Source organism: Ischnura elegans, chromosome 1, assembly GCF_921293095.1.
Source record: "Ischnura elegans chromosome 1, ioIscEleg1.1, whole genome shotgun sequence".
In the NCBI taxonomy this organism is placed as follows: Eukaryota; Metazoa; Arthropoda; class Insecta; order Odonata; family Coenagrionidae; genus Ischnura; species Ischnura elegans.
The window spans coordinates 79,967,362-79,988,121 of NC_060246.1; the positions used below are offsets into that span (position 1 = coordinate 79,967,362).

Sequence of the window (20,760 nt, forward strand, 5' to 3'; positions counted from 1 at the left end):
GTGCAGAGAACTGACGGAAGTTCATGGGATGAGAAAGGAGAAAGGGGGGCCGGTTTAAAGCGAGGATGGTGCATGAGCACGCAACGGAAGTCATCTAAACATGTTTTTGGGTATGTCGTTGCGCTCGTAAAAAAACATTTCTCGTCCACGAGAGATTCCCCCGGGATGTCTGGCGAAATTTAATCCCTTTCTGTGCCATCTCGTTGCAACTGCGCACGGCTAGTCCCACCACATTCATAGGCGTTTATTTCCCTCTCGCGCATGTCCTGCATAGGACATCATCCCTTTTCTCAGTCAAATTATCCACGTGACCAAGCTCGGTATCCAATTCTTACGCATCCCATGCATCAATTGTCACGCATCACTCCCTTTCAATCGACCGTATTTTGTCTTTAACCTCTTAGACCCAAGGGACACATACGTGAACCTCCTCGTTTTTATCATTAAAATCATTCAAGTGTGAATTTTTGTCGTTTAAACCCGCCATTGCACTTCTTTGTACCTCGTGGTACGCGATTCCGCCGCTAAATGCCACGTGTTTTGTTTTGCATCGTAAAAAATGAAGGATGGCAAAACGGCAAGCAAGATGAGTGTGCGTCATCCGGTTTTTTCACTAAGCCATGTATTAAATTGTTTAAAACTAATAAATAGTGTTCGTAAAGATTATATAAATTAAAAATAATGAATGATAATAAATTATTTTTGATGGGAATAATTTCTTTGTATTATCGTAGTGCATAAACATACTGTTGTAAAATCCCAAGGTGCAAATATATGTGTCATACTGTAAATTATTTGTTGATAAATATTTCTTTCAAATTTCACTGTTTTGTTATTTTTTCCATCTACCCTGATTACGAAAGGAACCTGAAATATTTATATAACAGCTCAGAGACTCATCGGTCTGGAGAGGTTAATAATTCGCGATAAAACTCAGGTGGTATATTGAATATTTCACCTCTTACAAAGTAGACCATTTACAACACTGATGTGGTTAAAATTATAAGTTTACATCAGGGAAGATATAGAGGTTAATGTTTCAATATTTAGATTCACGCCAATGTCTCCTTTGAATGCAGTGAAATTTTAGATTCTGTAGCATTGCGATTTTAAACTAGTCATCTGTCGCGAAAAGAGACTGAGTAAGCAAGAGTAATATGTCTTCTTCGGCAAGATAGTAAATTTTACACATAGATACCATACCGTCCGAAGCACTGTGGTAACAATACTCCTGGGCAAGCATTAATGAATTTAATAAAAAGTGGGTTGTGGCCCGAAGCATCGAGATCTGGCTGCCGTAACGTGCCTTACTTCTACCATTCGCTTCCGGAAGAAGCTGTGGGCACATAGATGGAAGATTGTCCTCATTGTGAATATGATACAGAAGCTGAAGAAAACAAGTCTCATTCACTGGTGCAATACTTTACGTTTATTGGGATAAAATATTTGCGTGAGTGCTCATTAAATGAAGGCCAACAAAATGAGGAATTTTAGCATCGAAAATAACCTAAAAGTAGGCTAAAATGATACTGAAATAAATTAAATGCGCCCAATATAAACAAAATACGATACTGAGCCATTAAAAACCAATCAAAACCATTAAATAATAAAATGGAGCATTGTAAAAATGCAAATGAAATTTGAAAAAACCCGCTCGCAAGTTTAAATACAGGAAATTTTTTAGAACAAAAATTCTTAGGACAGTAAGCCGCTAATTTCCAAGCTTCGAAAAGTTTCATTCCCTACCATCCGCTGTATTAAGAATTTTTAATAAAATATTACTGTAATTTAAAGTTTGTTTACCATAAATATGACTCCTAGAACTTTAAAAAGCATTGTACTATCTCGCTGACCTGAGTTTGCGTTCTAACGAGCGATAAATGTCACAATTGCGTGAGGTGATAAGGTTAATAGTCACGTACTATGCCACAGAAGGAAAAATTAAACAGTGATATATAGTTGCAAAAGAGAGGACTTTAGTTCAAGGAAAATTGCGTCCTCCAGGATTAAATAACAAAAGTGATGAGCGCAGCGCAATTCAGGAGAACTATTTCACCCATGTGACATGAGGTTTACGGAGCAGGAATTATTTACAAAATTATAGCCTGAGTGAAATTGGAGGAAAAATGGAGGTTAGAGATGAATTTGGAATATCAATGCATTAAAATAAATTTTTTAGAGTTCCTGATATTTTCATATAATTTTTTATATAAAATTCCAGGAACTTTTATGTAATTTATTTACTATTATCCATTTATATAATTAATTATAATTACCTTAGCTAAATAATATTAAACGACAGGCGTAGACTACCGACAAAGAGGCTTTACAAGCACTATGATAAAGGAAAAATTTTAGTAGAATTTTATAGATTTCAAGCAAATATGTTTATTATAAATTACATATTTTTAAATACATCTTTTCATATGAGAGCTGCCATGGTGGGAAGATATGCCGCGATACATTTATCACACACGAGAGTTGAGTCTAATATTAGCGCTGAGAAATAGTCGACGAGTAAGTCATTAACTTTTCCTTATAGTACATACATACATGTATGAAGACCTTGATTCAAGCCAAATTAAAAAAGGTAATGTAGCTAATAACTGATAATATAAATTACGGAGAATCTTAAAATCATAAACTATTTACCTTCCAATAAGAGTAAGCTCCTGAATTAGCAACTAAAGATGAAGCCTAAAGATAAAGGCTGGTAAGTGATTACATACGTGGTGGAAAGGAGTGTAATGTGAACGACGAAAGAGGGAAGGGAAGAATTGCAGACATTAAAATTATTTCCCCAGGGAAGGAGCGAACTTCATCATGCATTAATTCGGTAGGAGGGTTCGTTGAAATCTTACGTTCTCTCTCATGGGCTCTCTCCCCCGTAGAAAAGTAGAAATTGCTTTGCGTAATACTTACCAATGCAAATTTTAACACAAGAGCATTGTGAAATACTATTCTAGAAGATATTCATTGAGAAGGATATGCATTTACATATGATACCAAAACGGATTCAATGCTACAGCATATCAAGGGGACCAATTCACAAGGGGGTTTATTTCTTGGAGGGGAGGGGATAATAAAGCTCTAGCGTTAAAATCGGAATGGAATTAATATATCGCATTAAAAATAATATTTTTAATATTATTGCTCGTCGCCGCAAAACGTTTAGATGCAAGCTCCAAACTTCACGATACGACTCGACGAATCGACTTTTCCAAAACGGATCGAAATTATACACCTAATTTGAGACAATAGATATTTTGGCCATTCTGCCACTAAAATCCCACAAACAATTTCCCCATTATTATTTTCCCTAACCCCAAGTACACATCTCATCGTACCTCTTCTGTGTATCTTAAGGCATGGGCCTCCGAGACGACTGTGAATTTTTTGAAGTGTATGGCGGCAGAAGTAGCCACAGTTTCTTGAGAGAAGTTTTTTCTAAAGTTAGCGCTGGAATTTATTCACATTCCTTCATGAATTTTTGCCGCACTTCTCAGGATGAGGAACAGGGCACCCAAAAGAATGCTGAAGGCCAGCGGAAAAGTGAAAGGGAAAAGTCAAATTGAAATTCTCTCGCTGGGGATACATTTTTACTGAATGTGAATATGAGATGAGAGGAGGAGTTGCAACCACTGAACTTAAAGACAAAACATGGGGAAGGAACAAACGTAAACATATTTGAGAAAACGAGAAACTATTGGAGAAAATAAGTTAGGAATGCCTAACACAGCCAAATGTAAGTAGACTCTTCGAATTTCATCGTAATAACAAATAGGAAAACGATAAACATATTGTAACAAACATACAAGGAAAGGTAAAAAATTTTATAGTAGAGCAAGAGAGATAATACTAAAAAAGTTTTGTGAGCACAAAAATATAGCATTCAATAGAATTGATTTCCGTATGACTGTTAAGCCACAAGGGCACTAATACGCTAAACCTAAAAGAGATTTAAGCGTCCATAATGCAGTTTCATTGAAGGAATTAAGGAAAAAAGGTGGTTTGGAGTCCGAAAAAGTATGGATTAACTCTACTACATAAATGTTAACTAATAGAATTTCGATGATTTCAGAATCCGAGATCGTATGAAAAATTATCTATTTAATTCCAATATTGTACAATCATTATTACCTGACGACATAAAATTGAAGAATAATGCCTTGAATTAATTACCAGTGTAATTATAAATGCTAATATACCGAGTAAAAATAACATTAAATGAAAATGTTGGATCTCTTTGGGAATAATTTCATGGCATATTTCAAAGAGACTGGTGTTCTTTCTCTCAATTTCCTCTTGGGTGCTGCATGCTTTTTTATGACCGTATGGTGAGTATGTGGGAACCCTCTTGCCTGCTGGTGAATGATCACCCCCCGCCAAGCACCCTAGACGTGGCTTTTTGGGTATTATGCAGAAATACGTAGTTATTCAACCTATTGGTTCATTTGGATACGTGAGGGTAGAGTTCACCCCAGACCTAACTCGTGAATATCACACATTCAGTGAAGAAAATATAGATTTACTTTCCCAGGGCTGACTCGCAGTTAGAGGGTTTTACTTCGGAGTTTCCGAAGGATTCAACTGGGATTCGAACCCGGAACCCTTCATTCAGAATTTTAATGTTCTACTCAGTAGGCTCCTTCGCTTAATCTGCTATTAAGAGCAGTTTTCATTATACAGAAATCATTAATCCCTTTGAAATTAAGCGATGGAGATGAAACACGTGACTAATCATTGGAACCGAAAACCGAAGCCAGGAATCGAGCTGTAATAGGAACCAATAAAAAAGAGGGAACGACCCATCCTTCATTTTAACCTTTCAATTTCATTTCAATTGAGGCAAGACTGGTTTCAGCCGATAAGCCTGTGCAAAGAACAGAGCAATGCATCAAATGCACGGTGAGAAACAAAACGGTGAAGCAAATTTGTAAGCGAAACACCACGGTAGAAATCGAAGTTTGCCACCGAAATAGCGATCGCATAACATTGAAATATTGAGCAATACTTAGTCGAGGGAATTTCTATTGAGAGTGGAAACCATTTCTTGAAAGAACGGAATGGAAGGTATTTGTGGAATATTTGGGGAGTAAAAATGAAAGAAAACTAATGTATTTCCATTTCATGTGGTCTCATGGTTCCGGACAACGCGCCCTCATTTGTCAAGTCCATTCTTCGGCTCAACTGCGGTAAATGTGGACGGACACGGGTCGAAAAAAGCTGCTGCCGTTTCGCAACATTCTCAAAAATAGACGCTTTGTCCATTTTTAGGATCGCACTTGGGGTTATTTATGGACGAATCGGTGGTCGCGTGTTCCATTATAATCATCTGAGGATCAACCGATACCTTTTGTAAGCATTAGCGACGCGCTATTTCTGGGTTTGTATTGAATTCCCGACAATTTTAGACTGCCATGTTTTTGTTTTCGTCGAGGTTCGTCGGGAAAATGATGGCTTATCCCGGCTCAATAGCACACGGCGGGAAGTGTATTTCCATTGAATTTCCCCAGAGCAGGAATTCTCCCCATACGGTCCCGATACCCTAAGCGTATTGGTCAATGAGTGATATCGATTGAGCACAGAGCGGCCGTGGTGAAGGAGAGCCATGAATATTACATAATAATGCCTGTATGTATTGATGATTGAGAAGTGAGTTTGCCTGATAACCAACTTTAAATACCACGCCATCTTCCCAATGGCGCCCATATGGGATGCCAAATGGGATTTGAAAGATATAGTTCACCAAAAAAAGTTAATCACTAACTGTAATAATTTCATGAAATATATCATGAAAGCTCAAAAAAATATTCCTCCAGATTACGTGAGCTTTAGTTTATGTACCATCCATTACTAATACTTTATCGATGGATGTGGCTTATTTTTCTTATAATAGTTTAACCACTGCTTCTCATACTTGGCATGATCACTACTATATATTTAGGTTTCCAGTTATGTACTAAATAAAACGGCTAATTCAGCAGCATGGTTTCCATGCTTACTATACATTCCCAAAATAACTTTCTCTCTCTCTGTCCCATCTTGTTCAGACGATGGAACAAGGGTTGAAGTATTGGATGATTAAATATTGGAAATATATTAAATTGAATGGATGACTTTTCTAAGCATTTCCTTCTAAGCCGCATTAGAAATTTAATGGTGAAATTAGTCCTCAGACATCATGCTTTCAAATATGCGAATGAATCTTCAGCGCCCATTTGCAAAAGAGGAGGTCTATTTTGTCAACTCAAGCATCTAAAATGCATTTCGAAGAGTCGTAAGCAAAATATATAGTTTTGAGGAGAGGAGTTTGAAGAAAATTAAAAATTCCAGGAGTTAATGATAAGCTACATGATTTAAAGTGCATTTTCCCGAATGATATTTCATGTGAAGCGAATACCGTAATGTACGGTCATTTACATATGATAGAGGGAAGTCGGAAATGGAGCTCCATAAAAGGAAATAAGAAATTTACCCTGGCTAATGCAGAAAACAAGGCGAACAATGGATTAAATTAACATGACGCCACTACACACGACATGCATTCAAAACAGTTCGTTATTCTTATTCCGTTCACGTAGTCACGAAACTCAATGACTCAGCGAGGACTAATAAACTCTCATTAAGTAATAACTTGTTCCAAAAATAAGATATACAAGACTTCCCGCGGCCTCATTAACCATTTTTGCCAAAACGAGGAATGAACGGGACGACACGTAAAATTTCGCATTCTATAAATAGGAAGAAAACTAGCCGCTTCACCTTTTTCATTTATTAGTCACGAGCGAGCGCACAAACGAGTACCTGAAAGTGACAATGTTGGCAGCGTCGAAAGGGACACGCACAAGTTCCCTTCTTCACCCTCTTTGGGGGCAGCCGCGTAATATTCCCTCGGGGAGGTCGTAATTTTAATTCACTTAGCGCCGCCTCGCACTTAACGCGATTGAATGGCGGGGGAGAAGCGGACCCACACGGTATCGAGCTCCGATTAGCCCGTCGCCGTTGGTGACGCGCGGAGGACGGGAGCGGAATTTCCGGCACAAACGGAGGCGCCCTCTCGCGTGCTCATTAGCCACGTGCCCCGCACCTATAGTCTGTATACCGCAGGGTTGCGCACAGGCCCGCCAGCTACCTGAGTCGGTCCGCGAGCCGCGATCGCCGGGATGAGGAAAGGACCAACCATAACAATTCTTTGGGACCGACTCAGGTACCCGGCGGGCACGTGCGCCACTCTACGGTATACGGACTATACACATAGTGCTTGCTGTCCGTCGCCGCTGCCCCCTCACGGTCGGTCAGGCTGCGGTCAAGGCGGGCGGGAATATAGTAACAAACGTAAGAGGACGTAGACTCATCTTGGACAATATGCCATGCATACCTGGATGCTTAGTGAAGAGTTTTACGTCTGCCGCGAGACAAATTTTATTCTTATTAATTTTTTTAAACACCTTATTTAATATTTGGACTAAATTCGGCGCGTCATCAATAGATTTGGTCCAATTTGAAATTTTTATTTCGTAATAAAAATACAAACGTTATTGTCTCAAGAAAAAATATTTTTCTCTTTAACTTCGACAGGAAATCACTAAAGTGATATTTAATGACCTTCATCAGCTAGAAAATTCAGTTTTTTTATGTAGAAACAGTAAAAATCTTTATATTCTCAAAAACCACTTAAGATGAATATATGTGGATGTTTGATTAAACTTTATTTCTTGATAATAGCCAGTTTCGGCAAATTTGTTCTCAAAACTCAAGGTTAAAGATGCAAAAATCACAGGAAAATGACATTACGAGTCACAAAGTGGAAAACTGATAATATGAATGATGAAATAAACCATACAAATTCTCACTATTTATGAAACAAGATAATCAACGTTGGCAAAACTCAAAAACTAAAATTTAACCAAACCTCCATAAAGATTCATCATGGATAAGCAGCGCTAAATATTAGGCTACATCCCTAAAGCAAATAAATGCTTCCTTCTTCTCATCTTTTTTTTGTGTTTCCCTTTCAGTCCCACAGAACCGTGTGCTGTTACTGTGTACTTACCTCGTAAACACTAGGCACAATAAGGTGGCGGAGAGGATCATCAGCTGCTGCGAGAGGGCCGATTGGGATTTCTGCATCGCCCTGTGGAGGTCGTTCTGCGGGAGGAAGGGCGAGAAAAGGAAAAGTTAGAGAGCGCACCCGCCAGTTACCATGGCAGCGGAGAAAACTTCAACATCTTTTGGGGGAACCAACGTGCGTACCCCCATTGTGCGCACATGTAATGTTGTTAAATCCAAGGAATATAAGTTAAAAAAAGAATAGGCAATGGGAAAAGATAAAAATAATCGCTATTTTTTGATGTAATTGAAAATGAATAAACTCAACAATTAACTGTTAAGCTTAAGACAAAAATTTTGTAAAATGGGTCTTCAGAAATACGAAGGGAATAAAGAGACAGAGGAGACGGTTCGAATTATTTTCTTTACAGTAACGAAAGTGTATTCATTTTAAATACCAGTGTTCCTAAGTTATAGGGCAATACAAGCTTTCAACCTTATTCAAAAATACTTTTTGGCAGCATTATTCTTGATACGCGTAGAAGTAAAACTTTTTAAATTATAATGCGACGAATCAAAAAATCTAAGACACAGCTTTTATACAGTGAAACTGGTGGCTGCGGAGCCAAATGCTAAGTCACCCGTCTACTTGGGGAAGCATGAGAAGTAGTTCTAATTAGGACTTATTATGAAGTTAAGTCACAGCATAATAAGCATAAAAATTATTGAAAGGAAAAATTTGTTTTGTAAAGATAAAAAATGATCGAATGTAACGAATTTGAACAAAAAAGTTAATGCAACTAAGTCAATTTATCAGAAAATTGAAAATTTTTATTTCTTGATTGGAAAATCATTTTTTTGGGATGTCAAAGAACATCGCCATAACAAATTCAACTAAAAAAGTTTAGGTGGTAATGACGGTGGTGAGTCGGATATGAGAAAAATTCTAATTGACCTTTGAATAAAATATGAAATTTTCCCCCACTTTCTCCAATTTACTTAATAACCTATTCTCTCTTTGGGATTTTCCAAATTCCTTTTTTAAAGGGAATAAAGAGATGTGATAACATAGAATTACTCCCCAGTTGCATTAAAACTATTAAATAATAATGACGCATTTTGAAATTGGGATGAGTTCATGATGTAGCATAAAATTCAATAAAAAGGTAACGCAAATTTAAAGAATATAATTATCTCGGTAATGTACCTGGGCCTTTGGCTGAATTTTTTAAAAAGAATATAACCAGAGATTAATTATAACTAAGGAAAATTTACACCTTTGATGGATAGCCTTGATCTTAAAAATTAGAAATTTTATCTGGAACAAGAGGGTCCCAATGCAATTGGATGACTGAGAGTTAGGACCATTAAAAATATTTTTTGTACTTACGAACATATTCTCCAATGAATGTTTCGCGAGCCAGCAGTTCAGAAATACGGGTATAAATAGGTTCCTTAGGGGAGGCCAGCATAACTGTAAAGAAAAGCATATAGCATAAGGCAATTTAGATACATTTCAAAGGAGATAAATGGTTCACAAATGGATGAAAAGCTCGAAAACTAATAGGAAAGGTTTCAGCCAAATGAAGTGCACTTCAAAAGTAGGCATGGGTAATTTATTATAGAAAATTTTGCAATAAATAATTTCAATCATAAAGTCAATACCATAAAAGAAATATTTGAAACGATTCTGCAATGCTTACAAATGATTTTTTAAGATGAGAAGAATTAAATAATTGTATAATTGTTTTTACTATATGAATTTTATTTTTAATTTTTTATGAATTAATATTTATGATAATTAAGGATTAGGGTAAAGTAGCGTAGTTTCCGTTAAATAAAATAATATTCACCCGAGAAAATGTGCATCTTAGGAAAGACACGAAAGCCATGCGAATCAGCCGAAGATATCCAACATGTGACTTATATCACGGTGATACAGAGCCGGGAGTTTGGAAACTGCATCCTAACCAATGAATTTTATTTTGGTGATACAATGCGATTTGGAGACTGATGAATTGATGTAGCGGTCATGTAAGTCGATTTGAAACAGAATGTTATTTCAAGTAAAAGAAAGGTGCTATTGTGCACTCGTCCGACCGCACCTTGAATATGCAGCGAGCGTATGGAATCCTGTGCAGAAACACTTAATCCGCGAACTGAATAAAATTCAAAGGAAGGCTGCGCAGTTTATCAAAAACTGCTACGGGCGTACAGACAGCGTTAACCAGATATTAAGCGAATTATGCAGGGAGCCGCTGGAGACTCGGAGGCTGCGTGCAAGGCTTAAATTGCTTGAACAATTGAGAATGGATATCTTTATGAGCCCCTCGGAGAACATAATATTAGAGCCCCTCTATATTTCCAGGTCCCACAGAAGCGATGAACTAAGAGAGATATTTTGCCGAACGGATATATATGCGAATTCCTTTTTCCCCCGAACCATAAAGGGCTTTAATAAATGCCAGTTGTAATTTAGTTTGATGATTTCCGCTTTATGTGCAAATGTTTGGTGTCCTAACACCTCCTGCCACACGCCTTTTAGGAGGATTGCGGGGTAGTATGTAGATGTACATGAATTAGTCGCTGGGCACAAAATGTATGATCCACAAAAATTTAAGAAGCCTCAATTGCCCTGAAATAGTGGGAATGCCATAGTGTTGCTTTCTTATTCTAAAGTCGGAATAGAATTGGCACATTGAAAAATTTTATATTTTTAGATGGATGCTGCAGTCAATGAGTCAACTGAATTATAAAAAATCTAAAAAGTAGTGAAAATGAATAGAAATCAACTGATTTCGGCGTGACTTGGTGGAGCGGAGAGAGATTCATGGTAGAGCAAAAAACACAGTAAAATTCCGCAAATTTTATGGTGCTGTCGACCAATTTCGAAGACTATAGCGACATTCTCAGGATAAACAGAAGAATTTGTTTGTCTTGAGGGTGACGCTTTAGCCTTCGAAACTAGTCGACAGCACCATAAAGTTTGTGGATGATTACTGTGTTTTTTTGTTCTACCATGAAAAATGAATAGCATGTCGATGGCTAAGTTCTAACAACACGTATCTCAAATTCGGTCGGTTTGAGACAGATATCTTAATCAAAGTGTTATAACATGAAAAAAATAAAATACAAGCAAAAAACAACTCTTTGTGTGCAAATGAATGCTTCTATTTCAGTTTTATGAACTTATGGTTTTTAATTTCAGTGTACAAGTAAAAAAAAAATTATCCTTTTTTTTGCTCTCCTGAAAAGTTGCTCTTTTTAAGATACTTGTTGCTAGAACTTAGACATCGATACATGATTACGGGACTTATGATATAAGATCAAATACGAAAAGACCAAACAATACGAAATGTAACGTAAAAATACCTACCAGAAAATATAGAGATGCATAATTTACAATGCTTAAGGTGCCTGAGATTTTAAGCGACTAATTGCGCCGCCGTAAATAGGTAGAAATAGGTAGATATATATTCTTAGTTTTCAGGTTAAGGGAATGCATCTCTCCCGCTGGATAGTGATTTTTTAGTGACGGATTTACTCAGGTAAAACATATGCTATGATCGTAATTTTTAGGGCAAGAAGCAATAGAATGAACTTAGGCAGCTAAATAATTTCTATTCAACATATGTCTGTTTCTCAAATATTATCCTTTCAACATATGTCTGTTTACAAATATACATACAAAATATCTAATATATCAAAAAAATAACCAAAAGGTAAAGGTTAAGGAGCAGGAGGTATGCATCATTTTGAACACCAAGTTTCAAGTTTCCAATTGATTTCTTCAAAGTTCTCACGGTCAGAATCCTGCAACATGATACACATGATCTAACAGAAGAAGGGATTTTAAATGTGCCCTCTGTTTATAAACCAATTTTTAGAGTTTAAACAATTAGAAATTATTTAATAATGACGATAATGATACAATTATGTTCGCAGCTTCAATGAGGAATACTGAGAAAAGGGTGAATTTATTGAATTAAGTTTTGAAAATATGATGATTTTTTTAAGTTCTTCAATTAAAAAAAGATACGTGGCTTAAAAAGCAAACTCTATACTTTAAAGGTGAGACATTTCAAGCACTCCCAGCTCAAAAGACAACAGCTCGTGGTCCGATTAACGCGGACGCCTTAAAAGTTTTACTCAAAGGATTTCAAGGAAAAAAGTGAAGAAAGAGGGTTTCGCGGAGTGGGGCCTGGCAAAGCGCAGGGCAAATATTTACTTTGAGAATGAGACTTCGTTTCTTTCTAACGAGGTCGCCGTTTTCCCTCAGCCGAGTTGAATTTTATCCGGTACCCCGATATCACAGTACTACCTATTCCATTCCGCTCACTTGCTCCTATTCACCTTTCACTCGTAGGCCAAGGACGCCCCGAGCTTCGGGATTACGATGAACATCTTTGAGGCCAAGGGCGAGAAAAAGGTATAGTACTTAGAGATGGCAACATCGTACCATTTTCTTAGAAATACTCAAAATCAAGATGTTTCTTAAGGGAGGATAGAATGTGGCTTTCTCGCCGTGGTGCACGTTTTTTCCAAGCCAGAGTAAAATCTTTCCTCGGAAATTAAGGCAAAAAAAAAAGGATTTGCAAATCTACACGTATTCCTTTCATCCTTATGTTTTATCCTTATATGCTTTGGCGTTATGTCGTCATGATATACAGACGGAATCAAGGCCAAAGTTTTTACCCCATACACTCCCAAGCAAAATGGAGAAACTTCTTTGGTGCTATTGGAGTCACATTTTCATATACATTATGGGCCATCATGAGATCATCATTAGTGATATAAAGAAATTAGATAAAAATAGCAATATTTAGCAATAATATATATAAATAGCAATATCAACATAGCCTAAAAAAGCTGAAATAATCCAAGAAACAAGAGAGAAAGCAGGAACCTATGTTGTAAGCTGGGAGAACGCCAGACCCAATTTACACTGACAAAAGATAAGATTTAATTTACTCTGCTAGAAATTATTTAAGCCATTATTGACTAACTTCAATGGATTATATTTTTGTCTAGTTTTAGATTCAGTTCATTTGAGCAGACGGCTTAAAGATACTGAAATCAAAATGTGAAAGGCTAATGTAAACTGTATGATTGGTTATTAACCACAATAAAAGGAAAAGTTTACTCACCGTTAATGTAAAAGGGATTGTGTTGACTAGTTCTAAGATGAAATGAAACGACAGTAACTGCTGCCATATGTTGCCCTGAAAAGAACAGGAACACATCATTAAGATAAACCATATTTATTGACAAAATAATTACTATACGTAATAATTAACAACTACATATATTAGTTTGAAGTGTAACTTCTTAGGTAATATTCATAGGAAGGAATCAGTTCACTTAGGAAAATAAAACCTAATAGCCTTCGATAAAAAATTAAACGATTCGCGTTTCAACTTTTTAACAGTCATTCTCAACACTTGATGCAAAGTACGAAACAAAAGCCTAAAATCTTTTATTTTCCTGACTAAGCAGATTACATGAGAAAAGGGTGGGAGTTGGACTATATTTATGATACATGCGCGAAAACACCATGCACGCATTCATAAATTCATGTTGAAATAAATTAATAATTTAATCTTCTTTCAGTTTTATCTTAAATTTAATCAGAAAAAAAATCAGCACACTATCGTTAACAGATTAGAGTTTATTGTAAAGTTCATTAGTTTCTTTGCCGATGCATAGAGATACAAGTATTTTCCGTATTCTCAGAAGAGGTAAAAAGTAAATTATATATCCTTCAGTGTATCTCTTCAGGCACATATTTTATTTCTTCATCTAATATTCGCAGATTTCAAACTTAATGTCCAACCAAAACAATAAGAAAATAAAGGAAATTGGCTTCGAATTTTTGGAGTGAACGTGAGAGGATTCCGGAACTAATAGCACCTAATGTTCACATTTTCTACACTACCACAGTTTCGTTACTCGCTAGAATCGAAATTCGATTAAGAAATTGATTTTTTTCACGCAAACCTTTGTGAAATAAGCTTAGAATTTTAAATAAATAAAAGCAAAAACTTTGCTAGGCGACATAAAGTTTACTAACACCGTTTTTGACCAGAAGGTCATCCCCAGGAACAAGACTAGAAGATTCTCAAAACTAGGAAGGCAAATATATAAGTCCCTCTTTTTGTGCTTATATTTTTTGTGAGAATCTCCTTAAGTTGTTCCCGATGGTGACAGTATCAGTCGAAACCGATCGCAAGTAATTTGTTTTGCTACTTTAAAATATTAGTGAAAGGAGTTAACCCTGCTGACGATGTGCACCTGTCCCCATGGCAAACGCATTTACACCAACGTGTGTGACGCAACCAACTAAGCGACCAACTCCATCATCTTGCAGATGGAGAAAAGAATAATCCACGAAGCGTCTGTTTCAGTGCTTTCGAGTCCCATTCTCCATACCCGCGCTTCTTCTCCCGGTCCGGCCGAGATCGTGCTCTAAGCAAGGAATGATGCGCACGGCATTCCGCCTCCTCATTAGCGTCAGATGGACTTGTTCCCGGTTCGTCGAGGGGCGGGGGCGGCGTGGGAGGCGGAAAAGTAGACCGCCCTCCCCCGCGATGAACCTCCTGCTCTTCGCGTATTGTTACACCGAGTGCAAGCGGTTAGTGGTGGGCATAGGTATCGTGGTTGACCCAGAAACTATTCCAGGTGACGCCACTTATAACTCAAGGATCTGGTACTTTACCACTGTATTAAACGAAGACATTTCTTTCGGTTATTCTGCCGAGTGATATTATACTTAAATATAGTGCGCGTTGCGATAGATTTGATTTTATGAGTTCACCCTATGGTTCATTTTAGTTCTTAATTTTTTGAAGTGCGAATTCTTCCACAAGTCCTTTCGTCGACGAATTTCTCTTATAATATCATTTCTATCAGGTGTATAGCACATTTCTACGATGATGTTCTCCTTGTCACTCGGAAATATATCTGTTCTTCATTTTTCAAGCAACCAAAGCTTAGCACATAGCTTCCGGTATTTAGTGGCTCCCATCCTGACCTGTGTAATAGCTCAGTGATCGGGAGATGTTCATTTGCAGCAATTTATGACGAATCTTCCGTTTCGCTTTACGTCCAAGGTCCTTCTTAACACACTTTGTGAACCCTCGCTCCTTCAGGGCTCTTCCAAAAACATTTTTCCTCTTATAGATGCGTTCCCCACGATATCTTTGATGCTATCGAGCCTTCCGAACATCTCATAATATGTAAAACCTTTACATTAACTTCATCCACTACGAGCAAATGGGGAAGGTTAAACTTCCAACGAAGGAATTTCACTTCCGGGTGTTTGCTGAGTTATAATTCTATCTCCAACGCTTGGATAAACTTATGAAGAATCTAAACAATATTTAGAAGACCTGCATACCTACCACGAAATAAAATTCTCCCATGAAATAAACATACTGGCTGCTTGAAGTGAAAGCTAATTCGTAAGGAATCAGCCAAACAGTGGTCTTTCCTGTTGCATAAAGATGGGTTTGGCAATTTCCTTCTGTATCTAGGCCGTGCACGCCTGCATACCTCTCGCTTGCTAGGTTTTATTTTAGTGACGGATTACTTGCTTAATCTTTCCTATTTACTTACACTTTCATCTTAACCCTTCACTGCATTTATTTCTAAATACATGCCAAAAAAGTTTTCCTTATAAAATATATCCCTACTAAGTAAGTAACTAACTAACTAACCCTAAAAATAATTAATCACTATTAGATGATCCTGCATTTTCTTCGGATTTACACTGCGTCCGTTGGCTTTTGTTGAGAATCGTTTCACTGACATTGCAGTCAGTGTCTTCAGGTCGAAGTATTACTCCTCTGCGACGGTTTCACCAAAACTATTTTCTACGTAAGCCCACGGACGCGGTGAGAATCCGAAGAAAATGAAGAAAACATCGAAACAAAAAATCTTCGAAACGTATTAATTTTAGCATTGATTTTAAGGAAATGAATCCATCAGCAAAAATAACAGGTTTAGTCGTTGGAATATTGTTTGAATTCCCTAAGAGGATCTATAGTCGGGAGCGTTTTTGAATTTCCCGATAACAGAATGCAAGAGCAAAATACTACGAAGGGGCCCTACATTTAATTCCCTAAAAGTGCCTAAACAGTAACTCGCTTACAATTTTGAAAAAAAAACAATCGCCCAACGTGGGGTTCGAACCCACGACCCTGAGATTAAGAGTCTCATGCTCTACCGACTGAGCTAGCCGGGCACTCCGCATGATTTCTACTAATATATCTTAGTTTAACCTATCACCCATTTCCTGGGTTGATACTTATTACATAGCATTTCCACCATTACCACAATGAAGAAAAAGATAATTCCTGCAATAGTACTTCAAATTTCTCAAAGTCGGTATAAACAGAACGCTTAAAAGATTAATTCGAAATAACGCATTTGTTACTATTGAAAACGCTGAAATATTAAACATTGAAATAGATTCATTTCAACAGTTTATATTTTATCGCGAGTCCTAAATTCCACGAAAATAAAATTCTCCCATAAAATAAACATACTGGCCGCTTGAAGTGAAAGCTAATCCGTAAGGAATCAGCCAAACAGTGGTCTTTCCTGTTGCAGAAAGATGGGTTTGGCAACTTCCTTCTGTACCTAGGCCGTGCACACCAGAGCAAAAGCTCGCTCTTTCCTATCCTTACTGAGGTCCATTCCCGACCGGGGACCAATAGGAATTCTCCCGGCAATGAGCGCTCCAGAATTTTCAGAAGCTGTTTCCCTGGACGCGAAAACACACTGGCGATCGTAGCAGCAATGGAAGGGGGGATGTTGTGGCTCCTTTGGAGCACGCTCGAATACGACTCCGCATAGTTTGGCATCACGGACGAGTGAGCATCCGAGGCCCCTCGCTCGATCGGTTCCATTGTCGGGTTCCCTGTATCCTTGCGCTTCCCGCTTTTCACATCCGAAATTGGCGAGAGGAATCCTCCTTTTATGGCGCGGAGATTTCCGTGTTTGGGTCGAGAGGAAGGCGAGGGGTCGGTTCAAAGGTGACTCCATTTGCTCGAAACTCTTTTGTTTGGGGAACGTCCCTGAAAATGCCCAAGGTCACGGGTTTGGACGCTACATGTTAAACAACTCGTTATTTCACTTGAGATGAACATCAAAGCCATGGAACTCCGCGATGTGGATACTGCAATTATATGTTCAAGACTAAAGCGTCAAGATCGTAAAGAGTAAATGAGTCAAGTCATTTGATTTTGGAAATTAAAGCCGTTTGACAACACAAAATCCGAAAGGGAAGAATTTTTCTTCTTATTACATACGTTTTCAAGAGCTTTGTTTACGCTGAGATTACTTTTTTTAAATACAACGATGTATTACTAAGCTCAATAACCAGGGGGTTATAGTCAGGCATGCATTCATTCTATGCTCAATTTGTTACCAGACACCTATGAGGACTTAAAGGTTTCGTAAAATTTTCAAACGCATTAAGAAGTTTTCATGGAGTTTAATTAGAAATAAGAATAGTAGGAATGCCCTTTCTTGAAGAATAATTCTTAAAACCTTCCTGAAATAATTCTAGAAGAATTTTTTCAGGCCCTTTCCCTTCAAAGGAAAAGTCTTCATTTTGGCCACATATAGCGTTTTAAGCTGAGGTTTCAATTGATATGAATGAGGTTCTATGAATATATCAATTGGTGTGCAGTATTCTTGAAGACGATGCGAGAAAGAAAAATAGAAACTATGATGAATTTATTCAGATTAAGCACTTTGATCATGAAGAATGAATCTTTAATCAGGTGTCGAGCCAATCTTAACTTCTGCAGGATATGACTCTCAATATGAAAACTCCTTGTGCAAAGTATTTGACCTATTTTAAACTTACTCATATATGTAAGTACATTAGGACCTAAAACAAGGACAGAGTTCTATTAAGGATCTCAAAATGCAGAGGTAGGCCACATGGTTATCATTGATATACCTACTTAGTATTTTTGAAATGTTTTTATTTCCAGCACAAAAGTTATAAGCTTCAGCTAAGACATAAAAGGAAATGTTGTGACAGTAACGACCGTGCTCACACATTTATTGTACTCAAATAACGTACGTTCCTTCACCAAAATAACGACAACAGCAACGCAGACTTCTAATAATGAGAACTACTCCGCCCTACTCTTTCATCGCGACACAAAAGGAAGGCCGCACGTGGATGTAACAGGAGAGCACGCGACGATGAAAAGAAAATAATATGGAAAAAAATTCCCCGTTTAAAGGTTTTCGCCGGGAGAATCCTCTTGCCACACGCTTCCTCTCCCCTAAGCGGGCGGCATCTTCAGAGACCCACCGGCAAACGAGGCAGCATCACTCCAATCGGCGAGGTCGGAGGTCGCGCTACGCTCCTTGACGAAGATTGACGTCCACGCCTCCCGCCACCCATACGTCGCCCGTCGCCATTCCCAGCTACAGGGAAATTCCTTCCATCGCAGCGGCAGCATCTGGGTCGCCCCGACTTATATTATCCCGTCTCCCCACGTGAGTTTAATTCCGCCTCCGCCCGCCCCGGTGGCTCGGGAGATGGTTCTAGTTCCGCGGGGAACACTTGCGCTCAGATAGGATGGGACGCGCTCCCTCAATTCCCATCGCTTCTGGCCGAGGACCATTTACGGCAGGAGTGCCTCTGAAGGACCCCGCGTGTCCGGCCCCCACCGCCGCGCCGGCCCGGAGTCCTCCTGCGTCGCCAGTTTTGCGTCTCAACGTGACCCCGTTATCTTCTCATTCTGCATCCTGCCAGAGGGTTTAGAGGGACCTCCTTGGATAGAAAGGGTCGTGGGGAAAGGCGGAAGGAAAAGTATGGTGCCTGTTAACTATGAGACTATTAATTAAGGGAGTAACGGTGGAAACGCAAGGAAAGCGCTACTTAATGATGCCTATTCAATATTTCTTCATATCGTGGTTGTAATTTTTTGATGACGTTAAATTAAAAACGTAATAAATCTCTCAATAAACGGTTTATTGTTGAGAATACAAGGTACAAAAGAAAAAGTCACAGATTCACGACTACATTTGCCCAGATAAACAAAACTGTAACTGTGAAAACAAAATCAACATGAAAAGGAAATTCTAAATAGGTATGACATTAAATATTGTAATGACAATTAATGAGATATTCGCGGTACGTCGATGTTCAAATAACTAATGAAGATGATAGTGATTAGAAATAAAAGATTCAATTTTTTATTTCTTATCACTAATTTCGTTTATCAATTTTTAAAGGGAGTGAATAAATTTGGCACACCAACCTCCGAGAAAGCTCATTCCAGATGAAAGACAAATATTTTCTTGTTGACGCTTACGCCTCCGTAATTAGTGTAATAACCATCCCAACCAAATCAACAAATATAATTTGATGTTGACAACGGCTTATTAAAGGCACATTCACCATTGGGGGTCTAAAACATCAATCAATTCATCCACCATAATGGCCTCGCAATAAATTGGAAATAAAATATGATTGATTCCTTTTATTGGGCAATTTTGAAATTAACTCATCATTTCCAGCGCTAACAATACGTCCAGGAATCACTACCCCACCGCGTCATTTTAAGTGCCAAAGTACTATCTATAAAATAGGTATTTAGGGAAGAAAAAATTAACGAAGTAAGTGGATGTTTTTAAGACCACTGCAAAAAAATCATCAATGGGTTAAAGCGGAAAATCATTTCTCGTTCAAATAGAACGAAATCGAACCACGGAGAGCGGTCAAGGGCCACCCTCCTCAACCTCAAAAAGAACTAAAAAATGAAATAAATAAATATAAATGAATGATGATGATGTGATTAATCAGAAAAATTAAAGATAACAACGCAATACCGAAGGCGAGGTCTGTGACTCATTGATCGAAGCGAAGCAAGGAAGAAGATTTCTCTGTAATACAAACCGTTATTTCCCGGTCAGAGCGCAATATCTGTTTTCTGCATGGTTTGAATTTATAGATTTGATTGGGAAGAGATGGTAGAGAGAAAAAGAATGACTCGGCTCACTTCGGTACATGATGGGAATCGATCACGATAGACTTGAGGCCTTGATAATGTCTCGTGAGAGGAGGCGGAGGGACTTCACGGAAGGGAAGGGAAGGAGGAAACGCGACGCGACGACGATACTCAGCAGAGCAGAGCACTCCAGTTTATTCGCCTTGGAGACCTTGGGAAGATTTCTTCCGATCACAGTACTCGAATAGTAAGATGCATCACATCTGCACTTCCCTCGAGACCGCCCGAGAATGGGATTTTACGAAAGTTGAGATGGAGAGGGACATCAAGAGCGGGGATTGACTGTGAAAATTGATCACCTATGAATTCCTCCCACAACTTTTTTCTCCATAGTTTTAAGACTAAGTATTAAGTGAAAAAAATATCGTAATGATTCCACGAGCGAGAATTGTCTGAGAAAATTGGATCCCCCATAAATTTTCCGCACTAATTATTTATCTATAGTTTTAAAGACCAAGAATTTGAAGAGAAAATATCGTAATTATTCCTTGTGGTAAATGGGCTCCTATGTAATGGGTCAATTGCCAGAGAAATTCCGGGAAAAAGAAATAAAATTGAGTAGTAGGCTCGATTTAAGTAATTAGTGGGATTGATGAAATGATTTTTCAGGGTACTTTAACGTCTTCCCGAAAAATAAAAGTATGGAGAACCAAGATTCCAACCGAAATAA

At 38.0% G+C, this 20,760-nt stretch overlaps 1 protein-coding gene and 1 non-coding gene across 8 annotated transcripts in view; both read right to left on the reverse strand.

The window, feature by feature from the left end:
* Positions 1–20,760, reverse strand: part of LOC124164161 (potassium channel subfamily T member 2) — a 568,139-nt gene that overhangs the window by 55,607 nt on the left and 491,772 nt on the right. For 6 of the 7 annotated variants that reach the window (XM_046541401.1, XM_046541385.1, XM_046541377.1 and 3 more), the window contains exons 5-7: positions 13,200–13,274; positions 9,443–9,526; positions 8,057–8,151 (exon numbers count right to left, since the gene is read on the reverse strand). In XM_046541401.1, the coding sequence (XP_046397357.1) occupies positions 8,057–8,151; positions 9,443–9,526; positions 13,200–13,274 (254 nt within the window). The remainder of the gene's footprint in view (positions 1–8,056; positions 8,152–9,442; positions 9,527–13,199; positions 13,275–20,760) is intronic. The other variant, XM_046541370.1, reaches the window with a different exon arrangement.
* On the reverse strand, positions 16,222–16,294 carry Trnak-cuu. The gene has a single exon. It is a non-coding gene; the product is annotated as a tRNA-Lys (tRNA).